This window comes from Mesocricetus auratus, unplaced genomic scaffold (assembly GCF_017639785.1).
Source record: "Mesocricetus auratus isolate SY011 unplaced genomic scaffold, BCM_Maur_2.0 Super-Scaffold_100007, whole genome shotgun sequence".
In the NCBI taxonomy this organism is placed as follows: domain Eukaryota; kingdom Metazoa; phylum Chordata; class Mammalia; order Rodentia; family Cricetidae; genus Mesocricetus; species Mesocricetus auratus.
Genome location: NW_024429191.1, coordinates 9,739,791 through 9,755,981, shown reverse-complemented (window position 1 = coordinate 9,755,981; position 16,191 = coordinate 9,739,791). Strand labels below are relative to the sequence as shown.

Here is a 16,191-nt window from a genome sequence, read left to right as displayed (position 1 = left end):
GAGGTTTTCATACCATAGAAAGCCACTGGTCAATATAGGGAAACAGAACTGACAGAAACACACAGAAAGAAGAGAGAGAGAGAGAGAGAGAGAGAGAGAGAGAGAGAGAGAGAGAGAGAGAGAGAGAGAGAGAGAGAGAGAGAGAGAGAGAGAGAGAGAGAGAGAGAGAGAGAGAGAGAGAGAGAGAGAGAGAGAGAGAGAGAGAGAGAGAGAGAGAGAGAGAGAGAGAGAGAGAGAGAGAGAGAGAGAGAGAGAGAGAGAGAGAGAGAGAGAGAGCTGTGTCTGACCTCTCATGTGTCCAAACAGAAGGTGCCTTAACAGCAATTACCTCCAGAGGTGACAGACCAGGTGACTTTCTAATTTGTTTCCTTTGGGGGTAGAAGTGTCAGACACCTCTCAACCCTTAGGCAACAATTGACCAAAGGGAAACCTGGAGACCTGCAACATCCCTCGTTGTGCGCCCCCTAGAGGTTCCCTGACCACTTCACTCTTCCTTGCTCTAAGGGGCTCTTAGACCCCTCGTGTCTCAGGGTCTGACCTCAAGGATCTCGCTGGGGTCTTCAGAAAAGTGGTGGGGGTATTCACCAGGATATACTACATGAGTTTAAGCCAATAGAAAGTCTTTACTAACTGGCCAGTGACTACACTGGGTGTTCAGGATTCCAGAACAGCCTTAAGCTGTTGTTTTAAAATTGGCATAGAGGCCGGGTGGTGGTGGCGGCGGCTGCGGCGGCGCACGCCTTTAATCCCAGCACTCAGGAGGCAGAGGCAGGCGGATCTCTGTGAGTTCGAGGCCGGGCTGGACCGACAGCCTCCAAAACAATACATAGAAACCCTGTCTCGTAAAAACCAAAAAAATAAAAAATAAAAAATTGGCATAGAGGCTGTGCCTTAATCTACTGCAATTTTAGCCAGCAATTGCAACTCCATGGTTACAGGCCTGCTTCTCTGGTAGTGGCCTGGCCATTCAGACCACAGTCTGGCATGAATTCTGTTCCCTCAGACATCAGCTGCTGCTGCCACTAAAGGTAGCTTTAACTAAATCTCTATTTTTTTATTTATTTATCAAAGACGGGGTGAAAATTTTCTAGCTCAGAGATGTTGTGTAGCAACTAGCTAACCTCTCTCTGCTGGAATCTCCAAAGACAGCATACTTCCATTTCAAATAAAAAATCCCACCACTCCAAATCACTCCCTACTGCTTCTGGTGTACCTCTCTAAATCTCCCAGATGTTCTCTGATGCTCTATGATGACTTTTTGTTAAATAGTTGCTAGCTCAGCAACCTGACCTAAAGTTAATTTTATTTAATTAATGCAAATGTAAACTTGAGGTTCATAGTGTCATCGAATATCCTCCAACACCAAGCCTTTCGGTGAGCTTTTAAGCACACACAAAACAAAACAAAAGCAAAAAAAAAAAGTCCTGGGTTGACACACTTCAGTTAACAAGAACAGTTAGTCAGAAGCAGAAATACAGAGCCAAAAAGTAAGGTTGGTAGATTTAGAAACTTTCCCAGAATTATAGATTTTTATGGATTAGGTCTTTGTTTTCATTTTTGGCAGGTGGTGCTGTCTATATGCTTAATTTTACAGCCTGAATGGCACTTCCATCATGGAGTAAGTTGTGCCAACTTCTGAGGGCCTGTTACAAAACAATTCCTTCGGGTAGGTATTTGTCTATACAGCAGTGCTGGGATTAAAGTTTTGCACCAAGTGGTGATGGCACCAACGCCTTTAATCCCAGCATTGGGGAGGCAGAGGTAGGTGGATCTCTGAGTTGAGTTCCAGGATAGTCAGAGCGACATAGAGAAATCCTGTCTCCACAAAACCAAAACAACTACAAACAAACAATTTGAAAAGGCGAGGGATTTATAGCTCCAGTGATGGTATGTGCACTTAGCCCCAGCTGAATGGCAGAAGCGGGCAGATCTATAAGAGTTTGAGGCCAGGCATAACATGTTCCAGGTTAGCCAGTGCTGCACACTAAGACCTTGTCACCACACACACACACACACACACACACACACACACACACACACTGAGAGCAATGTTTTTAAGTGTTCTGGATATCAGCTACAGGACTCATTAGGTTGGTGTGGTTAAGAGTAAGATCTGGTGGCTGGGAGATGGCTCAGCGGTTGAAAGAACTTGCTTTTACAGAGGAGGTTCAGTTCTTTCCAGCCATACGGTTGCTCGCAATGAGCTGTAACTCCAGTTCAGACGCCCTCTTTTGGGAGGGGGGAATCATGTTAGCAGAAAGCAGTCAGTACACCACGAGGTGCCACAGTTTAAAGTCAGGCTCATGGTGTCCCCAGCAAATGAACACACATAGATCGACTAGCTTTATATTCCGGCCTCAAAGTATTGCTACACCTAAGGACTCCAGAACTCAGGCGGACGGTGCAGATGAACCACTGCTAGGAAGTAAGCAACCAGCAGAGCGTGAAACATCCAGGAACGGCACACGACACATGTCGATCGAGGTCGGCTAGAGTATATACCAAACTCCGAAGACAAACCAGACAGAGACACAGAATCAGCCAGTTTCCAGCCCCAAAGAGCTAGCTCTCCAAAACCACCAGCTTCACAACCGGAACTCCCCATCCGCGTTTCCTCTAGCGTCAGGGCTCACGACCCAGGGCGGGGTAGGACGGGGCTCCGCCTCCGCGGCCAGGCGGGACTTCCGGCAAGGGAGTGACGGGCGCGGCCTGGGCGGCGGCGCATCCTAAGGTGGCGACTGCCTGAGGTGATAGCGGCCCGTGGACTCGGGCACAGGAACGAGCCGCGCTGGCGGCGGCGGCGATCGCCGCGATGATGGAGATCCAGATGGACGAGGGTGGAGGTGTGGTAGTGTACCAGGACGACTACTGCTCGGGCTCGGTTATGTCGGAGCGTGTGTCGGGCCTGGCGGGCTCCATCTACCGTGAGTTCGAGCGCCTCATCCACTGCTATGACGAGGAGGTGGTCAAGGAGCTCATGCCGCTGGTGGTGAACGTGCTGGAGAACCTGGACTCGGTGCTGAGCGAGAACCAGGAGCACGAGGTGGAGTTGGAGCTCCTACGCGAGGACAACGAGCAGCTGCTCACGCAATACGAGCGCGAGAAGGCGCTGCGCAAACAGGCCGAGGAGGTGCGTGGGCCCCGGCCGCCGCGGAGGGGGACGGGGTGACTAGCGTGGTGCAGCCAGCCCGGCCCAGGCGGCAGAATCCTGCCGCTGGAAGTGCCGCTTCCTCTATCCAGTTTGGACCCAGAGCCCAGCCTGTGCAGAGTCCGGGAGACGGGGGCTCCTCATTCCTGCTCTCCTTTGACCTTGGCTGCCGCCTGCTGGCTCTTGAGTTTTTATTCCTTCGGTCCTTTGAGCAAGTTGCCCTAGATGATCGCAAAGCCCAGAAATTCTACTATGCTGGAAGTAAATGCTCTTAGGTTTATGGTGGAAAGTGGCTTCTTACTTACATGAGGTTAAATTCCATTTCAGTGAGGTTGACACAGTCCTAGAGACTACTATTGAAACTAAAAATCCTTTGGGTATGTTGGCGTCTTAATCAGTGGCCCCCTGCCCCGGTTAGGATAAAAACGGGTTTATGTTGAATCGTTCCTACTTACTGTGTTTTGCTTTGCTCTTGACGGTTGAGATGCTGCTGTTTCAGAGTTGGGATGCGCGGGCACCGCTTGACTGGCTTGGGATTTAAATGCTCTGAGGATTTGAGGAGGGCTGGGGTGAACGCAGACATTACTGAGGAGGGAACTGGCTCCGGAAAGAGTCTGGGCTAGACCAAGGTCACACACTGAGCGCTGACAAAAGGACAGGCCAAGATACGGGGTAGACTTTGGCACCAGCCCCTGAGCTTTACCTTCGGGGTCATATTGCTGCATAATGGGGCAGTTCCCCAGAAGTCTGCAGTGTTTGGTCCTTGTAGTCCAACCGTGAGGCTGTGACTTGTGCCTGAATTCACTCTTCATTGTCTTGAACTCTGGAGACTTTTGATACTTTGACAGAGAATTTGGGTATTCTTTTTCTCCTGGCCTCTGTACTTACATAGTTATGATCACTGATATGGAGGAAAAGGAGAAAATGAAGTTGGACAGCTAAAAAAAACGGGCTCTGCCTGCAATAGGCATCTGCTCTATGTGGTGTTAACATTGTTTCCAGGGAAGATACCTCTGCCCTCCAGTTTAATTACAAGCTGGGCTAAGCAGTGAGTTGTACACGTGGCTTGCAGAGTGTAACACTCACTGCCAAGACCCAACTCTTAAAGCTGAGCAAAGCAAGAAATAAACAGATGCTGGGCTGGCTAGGTGGAAGCTGTTGTTAAATGCCCATAGTATGCCCTTGAAGGAACCTCCAATGAGGTTAAAATTAAAGAGAGACTAAACACTGAACGGTTGGCATTCTAGCTATTTTGTGGAATGTAGTGGGTAGTTATCTTCAGTTCTGTTAGAAACAAAAAACAAACATCAGCAGAAACCACAAACTACTGTGTACTCCTGGCTAGCTTCCTTTTCTGGACAGGGACTTGTGCTCAGATGGGTGTGATGTGCCAGGAGTTATATGCATCACCAGATGCAGACTTGTCATGGTGCAGGAGAGTGCTGTCCTAGGCACTTAGTCAGAGGTGGGTAACCTGAGCTGCTGGCAGCCTTTGGAGAAGACAGAAACTTCAAGGTTTTTTGTTTGTTTTCAAGACAGAGTGTCTCTGTGTAGCACTTGCTGTCCTATAACTCACTCTGTAGACCATGGTACCTCTACCCCACTGAGATCTGCCTTCCTCTGCCTCGTGAGTGCTGGGATTAAAGACATGTGCCACCACCGCCCTGCGGGCTTTTAAAAAATTCTTAAGCAGAGAAAACATCTTAGCCCTCTCCTTATCCTGGTACCAGGTGGTTCATTCTTTAGAATCAGGACCTGGGAGGAGGGACTCAGCTGTAGAGTTTGCCCACGCCAGTCTGGCCATCCTACCCTCAGGGACCACACACCTTACCCAGCCTCAGCCTCTCTCAGACCTTCAGTTGTAGCTGTCTCATTAAGTGAGTGGGTTGTCAGAAGTAGTGAATCAGTTCCACTATAAGTATCACTGTTGGCCGTTGGTGTCCCAGAAAGGCAATTGTGGCAAGGTGAATTTACCAGTGAGGGCAGAGACTCTAATACAGTTTCAGGGACTATATTCAGCCATGGATGGCACGACTTGGGCCTTGTGATCTGTTAGTTGTTACTGATTGGTATGATTCTAATAGAAAGTGTTTTTTATCCCAAAGTCTTTTCCCAATGGAAGAGAAAAGGATTAGAAAAGGCCAGCCAACTGTGCTACTTTTTTCCTTGCAATGGGCAAGCACTTAGATCATAGGAAGAAAGATTATGTTTGAAAGGCAGTATTAGTGTTATTACTGCCTTAGTCTTCTTAATGCTAAAGAATGTGCTGGGAAGCATTCTGCAGCTCATTTTAAGCGACTCAGGTGTGTCCTTTGGACGTTTACTGTTGATATGGCATTTGCTGCTACACAAAGAAAGATTCCAAATGGAAGAGTTTGATCTGAGGTTTTTTTTTCTTAGTTAAACAAGAATAGTCATTCATAGAAAAACATTTCTGCTGGGCAGTAGTGGTGCATGCCTTTTAATTCCAGCACTTGGGAGGCAGAGGCAGGCAGATCTCTATGAGTTCGAGGCCAGCCTGGTCTACAGAGAGAGTCCCAGGACAGCCTCCAAAGCCACACGGAGAAACCCAAGAAAAAAAGAGAAAAACATTTGTATGGCGTTAAGTGGGGGCAGGGGGATACCTGTACACCAAACCTATTCAATAAATAGAACCTTTCATATAAGTGAATTAAAGTGTTAAATTAGGAATTTGTATTTTTATTTTCATATTACAAATAGTAATTCACCACTGCTTGGACACCTTGTTTTTTAAAAATATTTTATATATTTTATGTGCATTGGTGTTTTGCCTGAATGTTTGTTAATGTGGGGGTACCAGATTCCCTGGAACTGGAGTTACAGACAATTGTGAGCTGTCCTGTAGATGCTTGGAGTTGAACCCAGCTTCTCTGGAAGAGTAGTCAGCAGCTATCTTTCCAGCCCCAACTTATGGTTTCTTCAGTCACATTAAAAGCAGTTGTTTCCTAATGTACGGAAAGATTAAACCAAAGTCCCCTTGAATGCTGAGCTACATCCCCTAACTCCTAATACTGTTTTTTATAGATGAAGCTGTTAATCTGTGGTAGTCAGAGCTGCCTTTCCTCTTTGTCACCGCAAGTTTTTCCAGTGTAGTGGTGCTGGAGTCACCAGGAGAAAGCAGAGTTTCCTTCTTGTGGTGCCCAGTGCCTCACGTGTGGTAGGAAGCGCTCTCTCACCTAAGTGATGGCCTTGTTCCAAGGGTCTCTAAAAGATGGAAGCAGGTAGGCTCAGAAACCATGTGCAGCCAGAGAGAACACAGGACTAGACTGATGACTCTGCTATGTATTATTGTGATATCTGCTGTGTCAGAAACCCAAGGTGACTCTGGACCACTGTGGCAGCTCAGAAAACAGGCCTGAGGATCTATAATAGAGGTCAGTTTTTCCAAATTCTAGATTTGTAGATTATTTGTTTTGAAATAATACACAGAAAGCATACAAAATAATAGTCTTCACTCAGAGTCCTAAATGCGTGCTTTCTTCCATGTTGCTTTTTATTTTCTACTCCATCACCCTTCTAAGACCTCCTGCAGTGTCCCTGCAGTCTCCTATATTTCTCATTTTCTGCTGTTTGCAACCTTGATACATGATGACCACTTAGTTCTGTCACTTTTCAAGTAGTGTCCTAGTCTTACTTTCATGTGACCTGGTAGCCAGACCCATTCTCTTTAGAAAGCAAGCCAGAACTACTAAGGTTGCATGGGAAAGATGGTTCTTGAAGGGGCACAAGACCCAGGATGACACCCTTTTCTCAAATTCCTAGTTTCAGTGAGAAGAGGCCTGTTCTTTCACCCTCATGCCCCCCCACCTTCCCAAGTGCTGCTTCTATCCTTCAGCCTGGAAGGTTCATCAGGCCACTTCTGCCGCTGCGCCCCCCCACATCCACACACACTTCTAGCATCTGATGGTGTGCTGAAGAGAATATGAACCTTCCCTATCATGTACCAGCTCTGAAGAAGTTATCATTTCTTGGCTAGTTTAGTATCCTTTGACCCAAGAGTCATTCTCTTTTTCCAAGCTGTGCTCTCAAAGAGATGCTAGCCCTGTGTGATGGGAAACAAAGCCAGCTTGTTTCTGTGCACATCTCTCCACACTGATGCTTCGGTTCCTAAGGCCCAAGGACTGTCTCTTTGGAACAACCATTCTGCCATACAAACTTCCTGTGACGATGGGCCTGCCGCATTTTATACTATGGAGTTCAGTAGCTACTGGGTACAGTGGCCTTTGAGCATTTTCACTGTGACTCAAGGAACTGTGGAAGTGCTGGAAGTGGAAAACTGAACCTCAAAGTACGGTAGGCAAGTTCTCTACCACTGAGCCACACGTGCAGCCTCTGCTTCTCATTCCTTGTAACTTGAACTGAAATACATGTGGCCAGGACAACCATACCAGTCTGTGTGAGCAGTCTGGTTGAGTTGACTTCATGTAAAAGCAGGTGACCGATATTTTTTTAAGTTCGCATCAAGCAAGAAAGGAAAGTACTTAAAACATTGGTTTGTGCCAGGCATGGTGGCACACACCTTGAATCCCACAATGGGGAGACAGAGGTAGGTGGATTTCTGTGAGTTTGAGGTCCCCCTGTCTACAAAGTGAATTCCGGGACAGCCAGGACTGTTACAAAGAGAAATCCTATCTTGAAAAACCAAAAACAAGGCAAAACAAAACAAACATAGGTTTATATTTTTCAGTGGGCATTCTCCAGTTAGAGGGATCTATCTTAGCAGTTGTGTAGGAGATCGGGTAGAAGAAAATGCCTGTGATGGTGGAGGAGGGGTGCTAGCTGTCTAGGAAACAGCCAAGAAGGTGATGAATTCTCACTGGGCTGGGAAGAGGACTGCTGGGAAAATCCCTAGTGCCTGGAATCAGCTGTGATGTTGGACACAAGATTGAATCTTTGCTCTGAGCTCATGGTCCTTTGGTGTTTTGTTTTTATGTGGTGGAGGTTAACTCCCTTATCAAGATCTCATTGACATACACTGACTGTTATGCTTAGTGTCCAGTTTGATTTTCAGCACTCCTGTAAGCTCCTGAAGTCTTGCCCATTGTTCTAGTCTTCCCCCAGATCATGTTCTCTGCTTTTCTCTGCCTCTTCTTCCTTTAACTTTCATCTTGTAGAACGTTAATTAAGTGGACTTATGCAGAATATAGACTTGTCTGGCTTTTCACTGAGCTTCATGGGGTTTGTTGAGGTTGTTGCTTGTGACACAATGAATGAGTACCTGTTATAGACAAAGAGATTTGGGGGATAACAAGTCAAATGTGACATGATTCTATCCTTAAGGATGTTCCTTCATTTGGCAATGTTTCTCTTACAGATTCCTGAAATCAACAGGGCCAGATTCAAAGCTGTGCCTATTTTGAAAATGTTGGAACACCCTTTCTCACTAAGCCTCTTAGGTCTCCTATGGATTCTAAGTGTCACTCCTGCCATTCTCTGCTTCGCTTGGGGTTCCTGTCCCAGTTTGTCTTAGCTAGCTTTTTTCTTATCCTTCTTCCCTCTCAGCAGATACTCAGAAAAGCACACACTCCTGCAAACACACACTTAGCCATAGCTCTGTCTGGTTCATATTTAGAAAGCTGCCATTTTTAAGGGTGTGTGTGTGTGTGTGTGTGTGTGTGTGTGTGTGTGTGTGTGAATGAATGAATGAGATTTGTATGAAGGTAAGCAAGTGCATGCCACAAGCATGCACGTGGAGGTCAGAGACCATTTTTCCAGAGATGCTTCTCACTGTCTACCTTGCTAAGGAAGGGTCTCTCTTATTTTTGCTGCTGACCTGCATATTCAGGCCAGCTAGCCCAAGAGTTTCTGGGAGATTGACCTGTCTTTGTCTCACATCTCACCTATGATGCAATATCCAGTGTATTTGTGAGTTACAGAGATTAAACTCAGGTTGTCAGGCTTTTATGACTAGTGCTTTTCCCACAGAGCTATCTTCCTTGCTGGGCATTGGTGGTGCATGCCTTTAATCCCAGCACTCAGGAGGCAGAGGCAAGTGGATCTCTGTGAGTTCGAGACCAGCCTGGTCTACAAGAGCTAGTTCCAAGGACAGGCTCCAAAGCCACAGAGAAACCGTGTCTCAAAAAACAAAACAGAACAAAAAAACAAAACAAAACAAAAGTTGTTTCTTGAAACAAGGACCTTTATCAACTAAGGCATTATAACATCTCCCTAGTAGGTCATCACATCAAAATGTGGGTAAAGCTGGACCAGATTAGGACGCTTAAGCCAGCTGAAGGGGCTGTAGAGATGACTCAATAGTTAAGACCATAGACGGCTCTTGCAAATACCCAACCAAGTTCAGTTCCCAGCACCCATATTGGATGTGTTACAGATCGATGGGATCTGATACTGTTTTCTACACTCTCTGGGCACTTGCACTCAGAAGTGCATACACAACACACTATACTAAACATTAAATAGATATGTTTCTTTAGGAAGAAACAAACCAGCCCAAACTAGAGAAAGACTGCAGAGGATATAGATTTCCTCAAAAGGACATCTTCATTCAACCCCCACCCCAAGGAAGATTTAATGAAGTAAGACACTTAGGTTTAGTTTTAGCTTTATTTTTCTTACCTCCTTTCTCCCCACACTTTCTTTTTGTTTTGATTTTGTTTATTTGTTTGATTTTTGGAGCTCAGATTTCACTATTGAGCTCTAGATGGGTTAGTATTCACTAACTGACCTAGAACTTTCTAGGTAGACCAGGTTTGCCTCAAACTTAGAGATCTACCTTCCTCTGCCTCTCAAGTATTGAGATTAGAAGCATGAGCCACCACACTCAGACCTCTTTCCTAGTTTTTTGAGGCAGAGTCTTATTCTCTAGTCTAGGCTGGCTTTGAACTTACAGTAGTACTGTCTTGATCTTCCAAAGGCTTAGATTATAGGTATGAATTACCACACTTTTTTGTTGTTGTTATTGTAGTGGATTGGTTTGTTGAATTTATTCATTTTAATGTGTCCTGATGTTTCATCTGCATGTATATCTGTGTAACTGCCTATGTATCTGGTAACCAGGGAGGCCAAAAGAGGACAAAGAATCCCCTGGGACTAGAGTTACAAATAGTTGTAAGCCGTGTTGGTGTTGGGAATTGAACCCCCAGATACTCTACAAGGGTGTTCTTAACCACTGAGATGTTTCCCTGGTCTTTGTTTTTGAGGCAAGGACGTGTATAGCCTAGTCAAGTCTCAAAGTTACTATTTTGCTAAGGCTGGCCTTGAGCACCAGGTATGATTACACCCCTCCCCCCCAGTTTTTTTTTTGTTTTGTTTTGTTTTGTTGTTGTTGTTTTGAGCCAGGGTTTCTGTGTGTATCCCTGGCTGTCCTGGAACTCCCTCTGTAGACCAGGCTGGCCTTGAACTCAAAGGTCCTCCTGCCTCTGCCTCCTGAGTGCTGGGATTAAAGGCATGCACCACCACTTCTGTGCTGTGGTTTTTTTCTTTTCTTTGATTACTTGTCCTAAAAATCAGAGTGTATTTAATCAGTTGTTGTGGTGTTTCAAATGGATGTATTTTTAGCATAAATATGAGAAACACTTGTTACATTCCTGAACTAACCCACATCTAATTGAATATAGATGTTCAACCTGGGTGGCATGCTCTTCTGTTCCAGACCTAGGTAGTTCTACAGTCTACAGTGTGGGAGATGTAAAGTTGGCCATAAAGGAACATCTAATGTTAGAGTTTGCTGTCCCAACTAGCCTTGGATAAATACTTCATGGATATAGGTGCCCCTATTGGTACCAAAAAGTAGCCAGAGGTGATGACACAGGCTCATAAACCCAAGTTGCCCCAGCTCCTTGCCTGTCTGCTTGCTTAAGACAAAAGACTAATAAGGTATGTTTTTCTGCAGTATGAATAATAAAAACCCAGAGACAGATATTGGGTTTTTCAAACTGAAGGTGGAAAGATAAAGCAGCCAGCCAGTAGCTCTTACCTCTACCAAGGCTGAAATGGAGATCCTGTCTTCCCTGTGATGAAGCTGAGTCTCACATGAGACCCTTTGCTTCTTCCTTCTGTATCTCTCTAGTGCTGGGATTAAAGGCGTGAGCTCTGTTTCTCTTTTAGACTGATTCACTCTCGAATAGCCCAGGGTGGTCTTGGACTCACAGAGATCCATCTGCATCTGTCTCCTGAGTCCTGGGATTAAAGGTGTGTACCAACACTGCCCAGCTTCTATAGCTAACTAGTATGGCTGGCTTTGTATTCTGATCTCAAGTGGCTTTATTAGTTCATAAACAACATATCACATTTTTCTTTTGGAGATTCATTCCCTTTTTTCCCTCCTATAAATAATGCAGAAGAACCTGATTTTTGATTCCTCTTGGCGTTCACTTCTCATACATTAGATGAGTTCCTATGGGCGTTCCTGGGCTACAGAACTGTGAGAGAGAAGAGGTTCACCTTCCCAATAAAGCATGCTTAGTTTAGAAAAGCTATAACAGCCCTGTGAATCCCATTGTAAGAGATTGCATCGCCAGCACTCTGCATCCTGAGAGTCCTGAATGTTGGCTTCCGTTGTCACCTTTTACATTTGACAGGATTATAAAGTTGACTTCTTCACTTTATATTTTATATGTAAAATGGGAAGAGCAATCTCATTTTGTGAAATTCTTTTCAAAAAAGGCTGAGTAGTATATATGTACTCTTCATGTGGTGATTGTATCCAGTTGATTCACAATCACTTGTTTTCTTTTTTCTTTTTTTTTTTTTTGGTTTTTACGAGGCAGGGTTTCTCTGTTTTATTTTTTTTTAAAGATTTATTTATTTATTACATATACACCAGATTGAATTGTAGATGGTTGTGAGCCACCATGTGGTTGCTGGGAATTGAACCCAAGACCTCTGGAAGAGCCGTCAGTGCTCTTAACCTGTGAGCCATCTCTCCAGCCCCTCTCTGTTTTATTTTTATTTTTATTTTTTTGAGGCTCTTGTCCAGCCTGGCCTCGAATTCACAGAGATCCGCCTTCCTCTGCCTCCCGAGTGCTGGGATTAAAGGCGTGCGCCACCACCGCCAGGCTGTTTTCATTGTTTGTATATCTGCATATACATACAAACCCCCTGCATTTTGCTGGCTATGGGGTATTCCTCCCTCAGTTTACTTGAGTGCAATGTCCTTAATCCTGAGGAGACTGCCTTCTGGCTGCAGTCTCTTTCCTCCCTCCTCTGGGGTTTTCCACTCTCACTGCCTATACAGAATGAGTCATCCTTCTGTCCTTCATTGGAGCTCTGCGCTCTAGCACAAAGACCTTGGACAGGCTGCAGCAGGAGAGACAGACTGACACACAGCTGTGGAGTGGGTGTAGGTGGGTTATTACACGAAGCATGGCCAGAAACAGGCCTGAAGTCCAAGGTTAGCTTTATATTTGTATCCTATGAGAAGCCTTTCTGCCTTTCATGCCCAGCAGGTATTTATGCTTCCTACAGATGGAATTTCTTGGTCACGTTACAGTTTCTGGTTCCGTACTTACACTTCCTTCCTCAACCCTTACTGCTGTAGGAATCACATCAGGTATCCGCCACAATGTCACTCACTTAGCTTGGCCCTCTTCAGAGGCAATGTCCGTACCCAGGACTGCACCGTGGGTGGTGACGCCTCTTTGGGCCTAATTAGGATGTCTTTCATTTTGCAGAGTTTTTTTTTTTTCCACTTGGTTTGATGATGATCATTTTACTCAGAAACTCAACAGACTGGGCTTTTTCAAAGACTGATGCTTGTAGTTTTTAGTTTAGTATTGAATGATCTTGAACTAAAGGGTGATTGAAATAAGATTAATAGGGCTGGAGAGATGGCTCAGAGGTTAAGAGCACTGACTGCTCTTCCAGAGGTCCTGAGTTCATTTCCCAGCAACTACATAGTGGCTGACAACCATCTATAATGAGATCTGGTGCCCTCTTCTGGTGTACAGGCAAACATGCAGACAGAAAACTAACCATCAATTAAAAAAGAAAACAAAACAAAAACCACCGCCCAGCGAATGAGAAGTTTATTACTGACAGGGATAACCTTTTCAATTGCAGACAAGATGACCACATCATTTGTAGATTCCAGTGTTCAAAACTTACTGAAAATTTCTGAGCATTAACTGATCATGGGCCTACCTAACACACAAGGTCTGGAAAGGTATGTGAAAGCAGAATTCACAGGCCATCAGGAATGGTATTAGATGACCAAAGGTTCCAACCACTCATTCTTGAGGTATTGTTCTCTTGCTTATTGTCAGGGTTTGTCTGTAATCTCTCTCTACATACGGAGAAAGGTGGCATGAAGGTGTTTCTGGAATCTTGGGTTCTTGAACTTGTACTTTTTCATGTTATAGGCTCCCGTCACCTTCCAACCTTTTTGTCTTTCCTATGCATAGAAATTTATTGAATTTGAAGATGCCTTGGAGCAAGAGAAGAAAGAACTCCAGATCCAGGTAGAACATTATGAGTTCCAGACGCGTCAGCTGGAGCTCAAGGCAAAAAACTATGCAGACCAGAGTAAGTGACTGGCAGGGGCCCTGAGTTGGAACTGCATGTGTATTATAAGACTGATCCTGGGAGGATACACAAGTCATTGATTAAAGGGGATGGGTGCCTAATATGAGTGGTGGCCTTATTTTCATTTCGCCCCTGATTCTCAGCTGCTTGTTCTGTGTCATCATACAACTGTATTTCCATAATCAGCTTCAAGTCCTTTGTGGAAAATAGTCTTTGTAGAACAGCACACTTTTGCTTTACAATGTAATCTGGATATAAAACAACAAAACTCATACCCTCATCCTCCTGTGATTCTGAGGAATAAAGCACTGTAGCCTTGAGCCTTGACTGATCTTTGTAAAACTGAAGGTTACTGTGCTGATAGAGCCACTGTTTTAGTAACAGTTTCTAAGAGACCTTCAGATTTGCTTCTTGTTTGCAAATACTAGCCACCTGCCTGCTGCTGACTTCAAACCTTCGTCCTCAGCACAGTAGCCTCTAAGCCTCACCTTCAGAGTAGGTCAGGATCAACCCATTAAACCATACTTTCCCCTTTCCCAAATTGTGGTTAAAGGTATCTGTAGGAAAAGTGAAAAGATGCTTTTAAAAATTAAAAATACAGGCCAGGCAGTAGTAGTGCACACCTTTAATCTTCTCACTTGGGAGGCAGAGGCAGGCAGATCTCAGTGAGTTCAAGGCCAGCCTGGTCTACAGAGTGTGTTCTAGGACAACTGGACTATTAAACAAAGAGACCCTGTCCAAACCTATGAAAACAGTTATTTTAACTTCTAAAGCTGACTTAAGGGTCTGGAGATTAGTTAGTTGATCGAGAGCATGTGCAGCTCTTGCAGAGAACCTGCAAGCACCCGGCACCCACATCAGGCAGCTCACAACTGCCTGTGCTCCAGCTCCAGGAAGTTCTGGTGTCCCTGGCCTCCTCAGGTACCTGCACTAATGTGTACAACCCTCCTACCCCACTCCTACATATACATGGTTTAAAATAATAAAAGTAGGTCTTTAAAACTAAAATTATAGGGTTCCTATTACAGCCATCTATTCAGGGTTTTTTTGTTGTTAGTTTGGTTTTTGGTGTTTTTGAGACAGGGTTTCTCTGCATAGCCTTGAAACTAGCTCTGTAGAGCAGACTGGCTTCAAGCTCACAGAGATCTGCCTGTCTCTGCCTCCCAAGTGCTGGAATTAAAGACATGTGCCACCACACCCGGCTTCAGTATTTTTTATGATTCAATATTTCAATGATTAAAACACATTTGCCACTTTATTTGGTTACTTTGAGAAACAGCTGCTTTCATTTCTTTGTGACATTTAAAATATAATTGGAGAAGAGAGAAAAGCTGACTTAAATTGGGTTTGACCTATTCCAAGGCTGAGACTTAGAGGTTACCATACCAGACTAACACCCTGCTGAGAATCAGTCTGAGGGTGAGCAGTGGGCAGGCCGCTTCTGTACATGCAAACAGGAAGTAAACATAAAGGCCTATTTTGGTCATGTACAATAAACCTCATATTTACACAGGTGCTATGATTTTCCTTTTGATTTTAGTGTTTCACATGTGTAAACTTACTGGCTTTTTTCTTAGAAAGGAAAAAATGCCAACTGAGATTAATAGATGATGATTCTCCAGGCCAGCATGAGGCCTGAGGGCCAAATGGAAGCTGTCAACCAGACAGTAGCTGCACAGGCATCCAAGCAAGAACCGACAGGGAGGTCCTGAGGTCTAATACTGGTTCCTTCCAGAAACACATATAGACAGACATATATAGAAATACATATAGAGACAAAGCCTGGGGCAGAGACAGGCTGAGTTTGAACATATTTGACATGGGTAGACTTTTGCTTCTTGGGCAGCCACTTAAGTGTGTGCTGTTTTAGTTTGTGTACATCATGCATATGGTACACCAATATCTATAAATCATATATATAAGTCGCATGTGTTCTGTGCCAGTGTATAAGTGATGTGTGTGTAGGTTGGGTACTGATATCTGTAAGTCACATGTGTCCTAGGTACTAGATAGAGTCTTCTTAAGTTACAGGTTTTGGATGTTGGTGTCCCTAGGTCATATGTGTCTGGTTCTGGTGTCCCTGGGCCCTATATGCACTGGGTGCTGGTATTCTTAGGCTCTGTGTGTGGTGTGTACTGGTGTCCCTGGGTCTTATGTGCATTGGGTGCTAGTGTCTATGGGTCTAATGTGTTGGATGCTAGTGTTCCTAGGTCTATTTATTGTTGGGTGCTGGTGTTCATGCTTTGGACTCCTTCAAGAAAAAACGCAGCTGACTTTGCCTTGAGCTGTTACCTATGCTGAGCTTCAGAAAGGGTTCCCCACACTACTATTGATTTGCAGATGCAGGATAGACAGCAGTAGCCTCCACAGATACCACCTGGCAGCCCATTCTCAGGTCACAGAACACAGCATGGTCTGAAATGAGATGTGGAGCCATTTAATTTGTTAAGTCAATTTAGAAAAGACATCAGGAGGCTAGGAGAAAAATAAGGTAACAATGAAGGACCATGCTACTCAAGATCCAGGACACACAAGTCTCA

At 44.8% G+C, this 16,191-nt stretch overlaps 1 protein-coding gene across 15 annotated transcripts in view; it reads left to right on the top strand.

Annotated features, from left to right (window-relative positions):
• The first annotated feature begins 2,684 nt into the window (after nt 1-2,684).
• Mapk8ip3 (mitogen-activated protein kinase 8 interacting protein 3) overlaps nt 2,685-16,191 on the top strand; it is a 41,506-nt gene continuing 27,999 nt past the window's right edge. For 14 of the 15 annotated variants that reach the window (XM_040748298.1, XM_040748292.1, XM_040748289.1 and 11 more), the window contains exons 1-2: nt 2,685-3,130; nt 13,531-13,651. In XM_040748298.1, coding sequence (XP_040604232.1) covers nt 2,813-3,130; nt 13,531-13,651 — 439 coding nt within the window. In that variant the 5' untranslated portion in view covers nt 2,685-2,812. The remainder of the gene's footprint in view (nt 3,131-13,530; nt 13,652-16,191) is intronic. The other variant, XM_040748288.1, reaches the window with a different exon arrangement.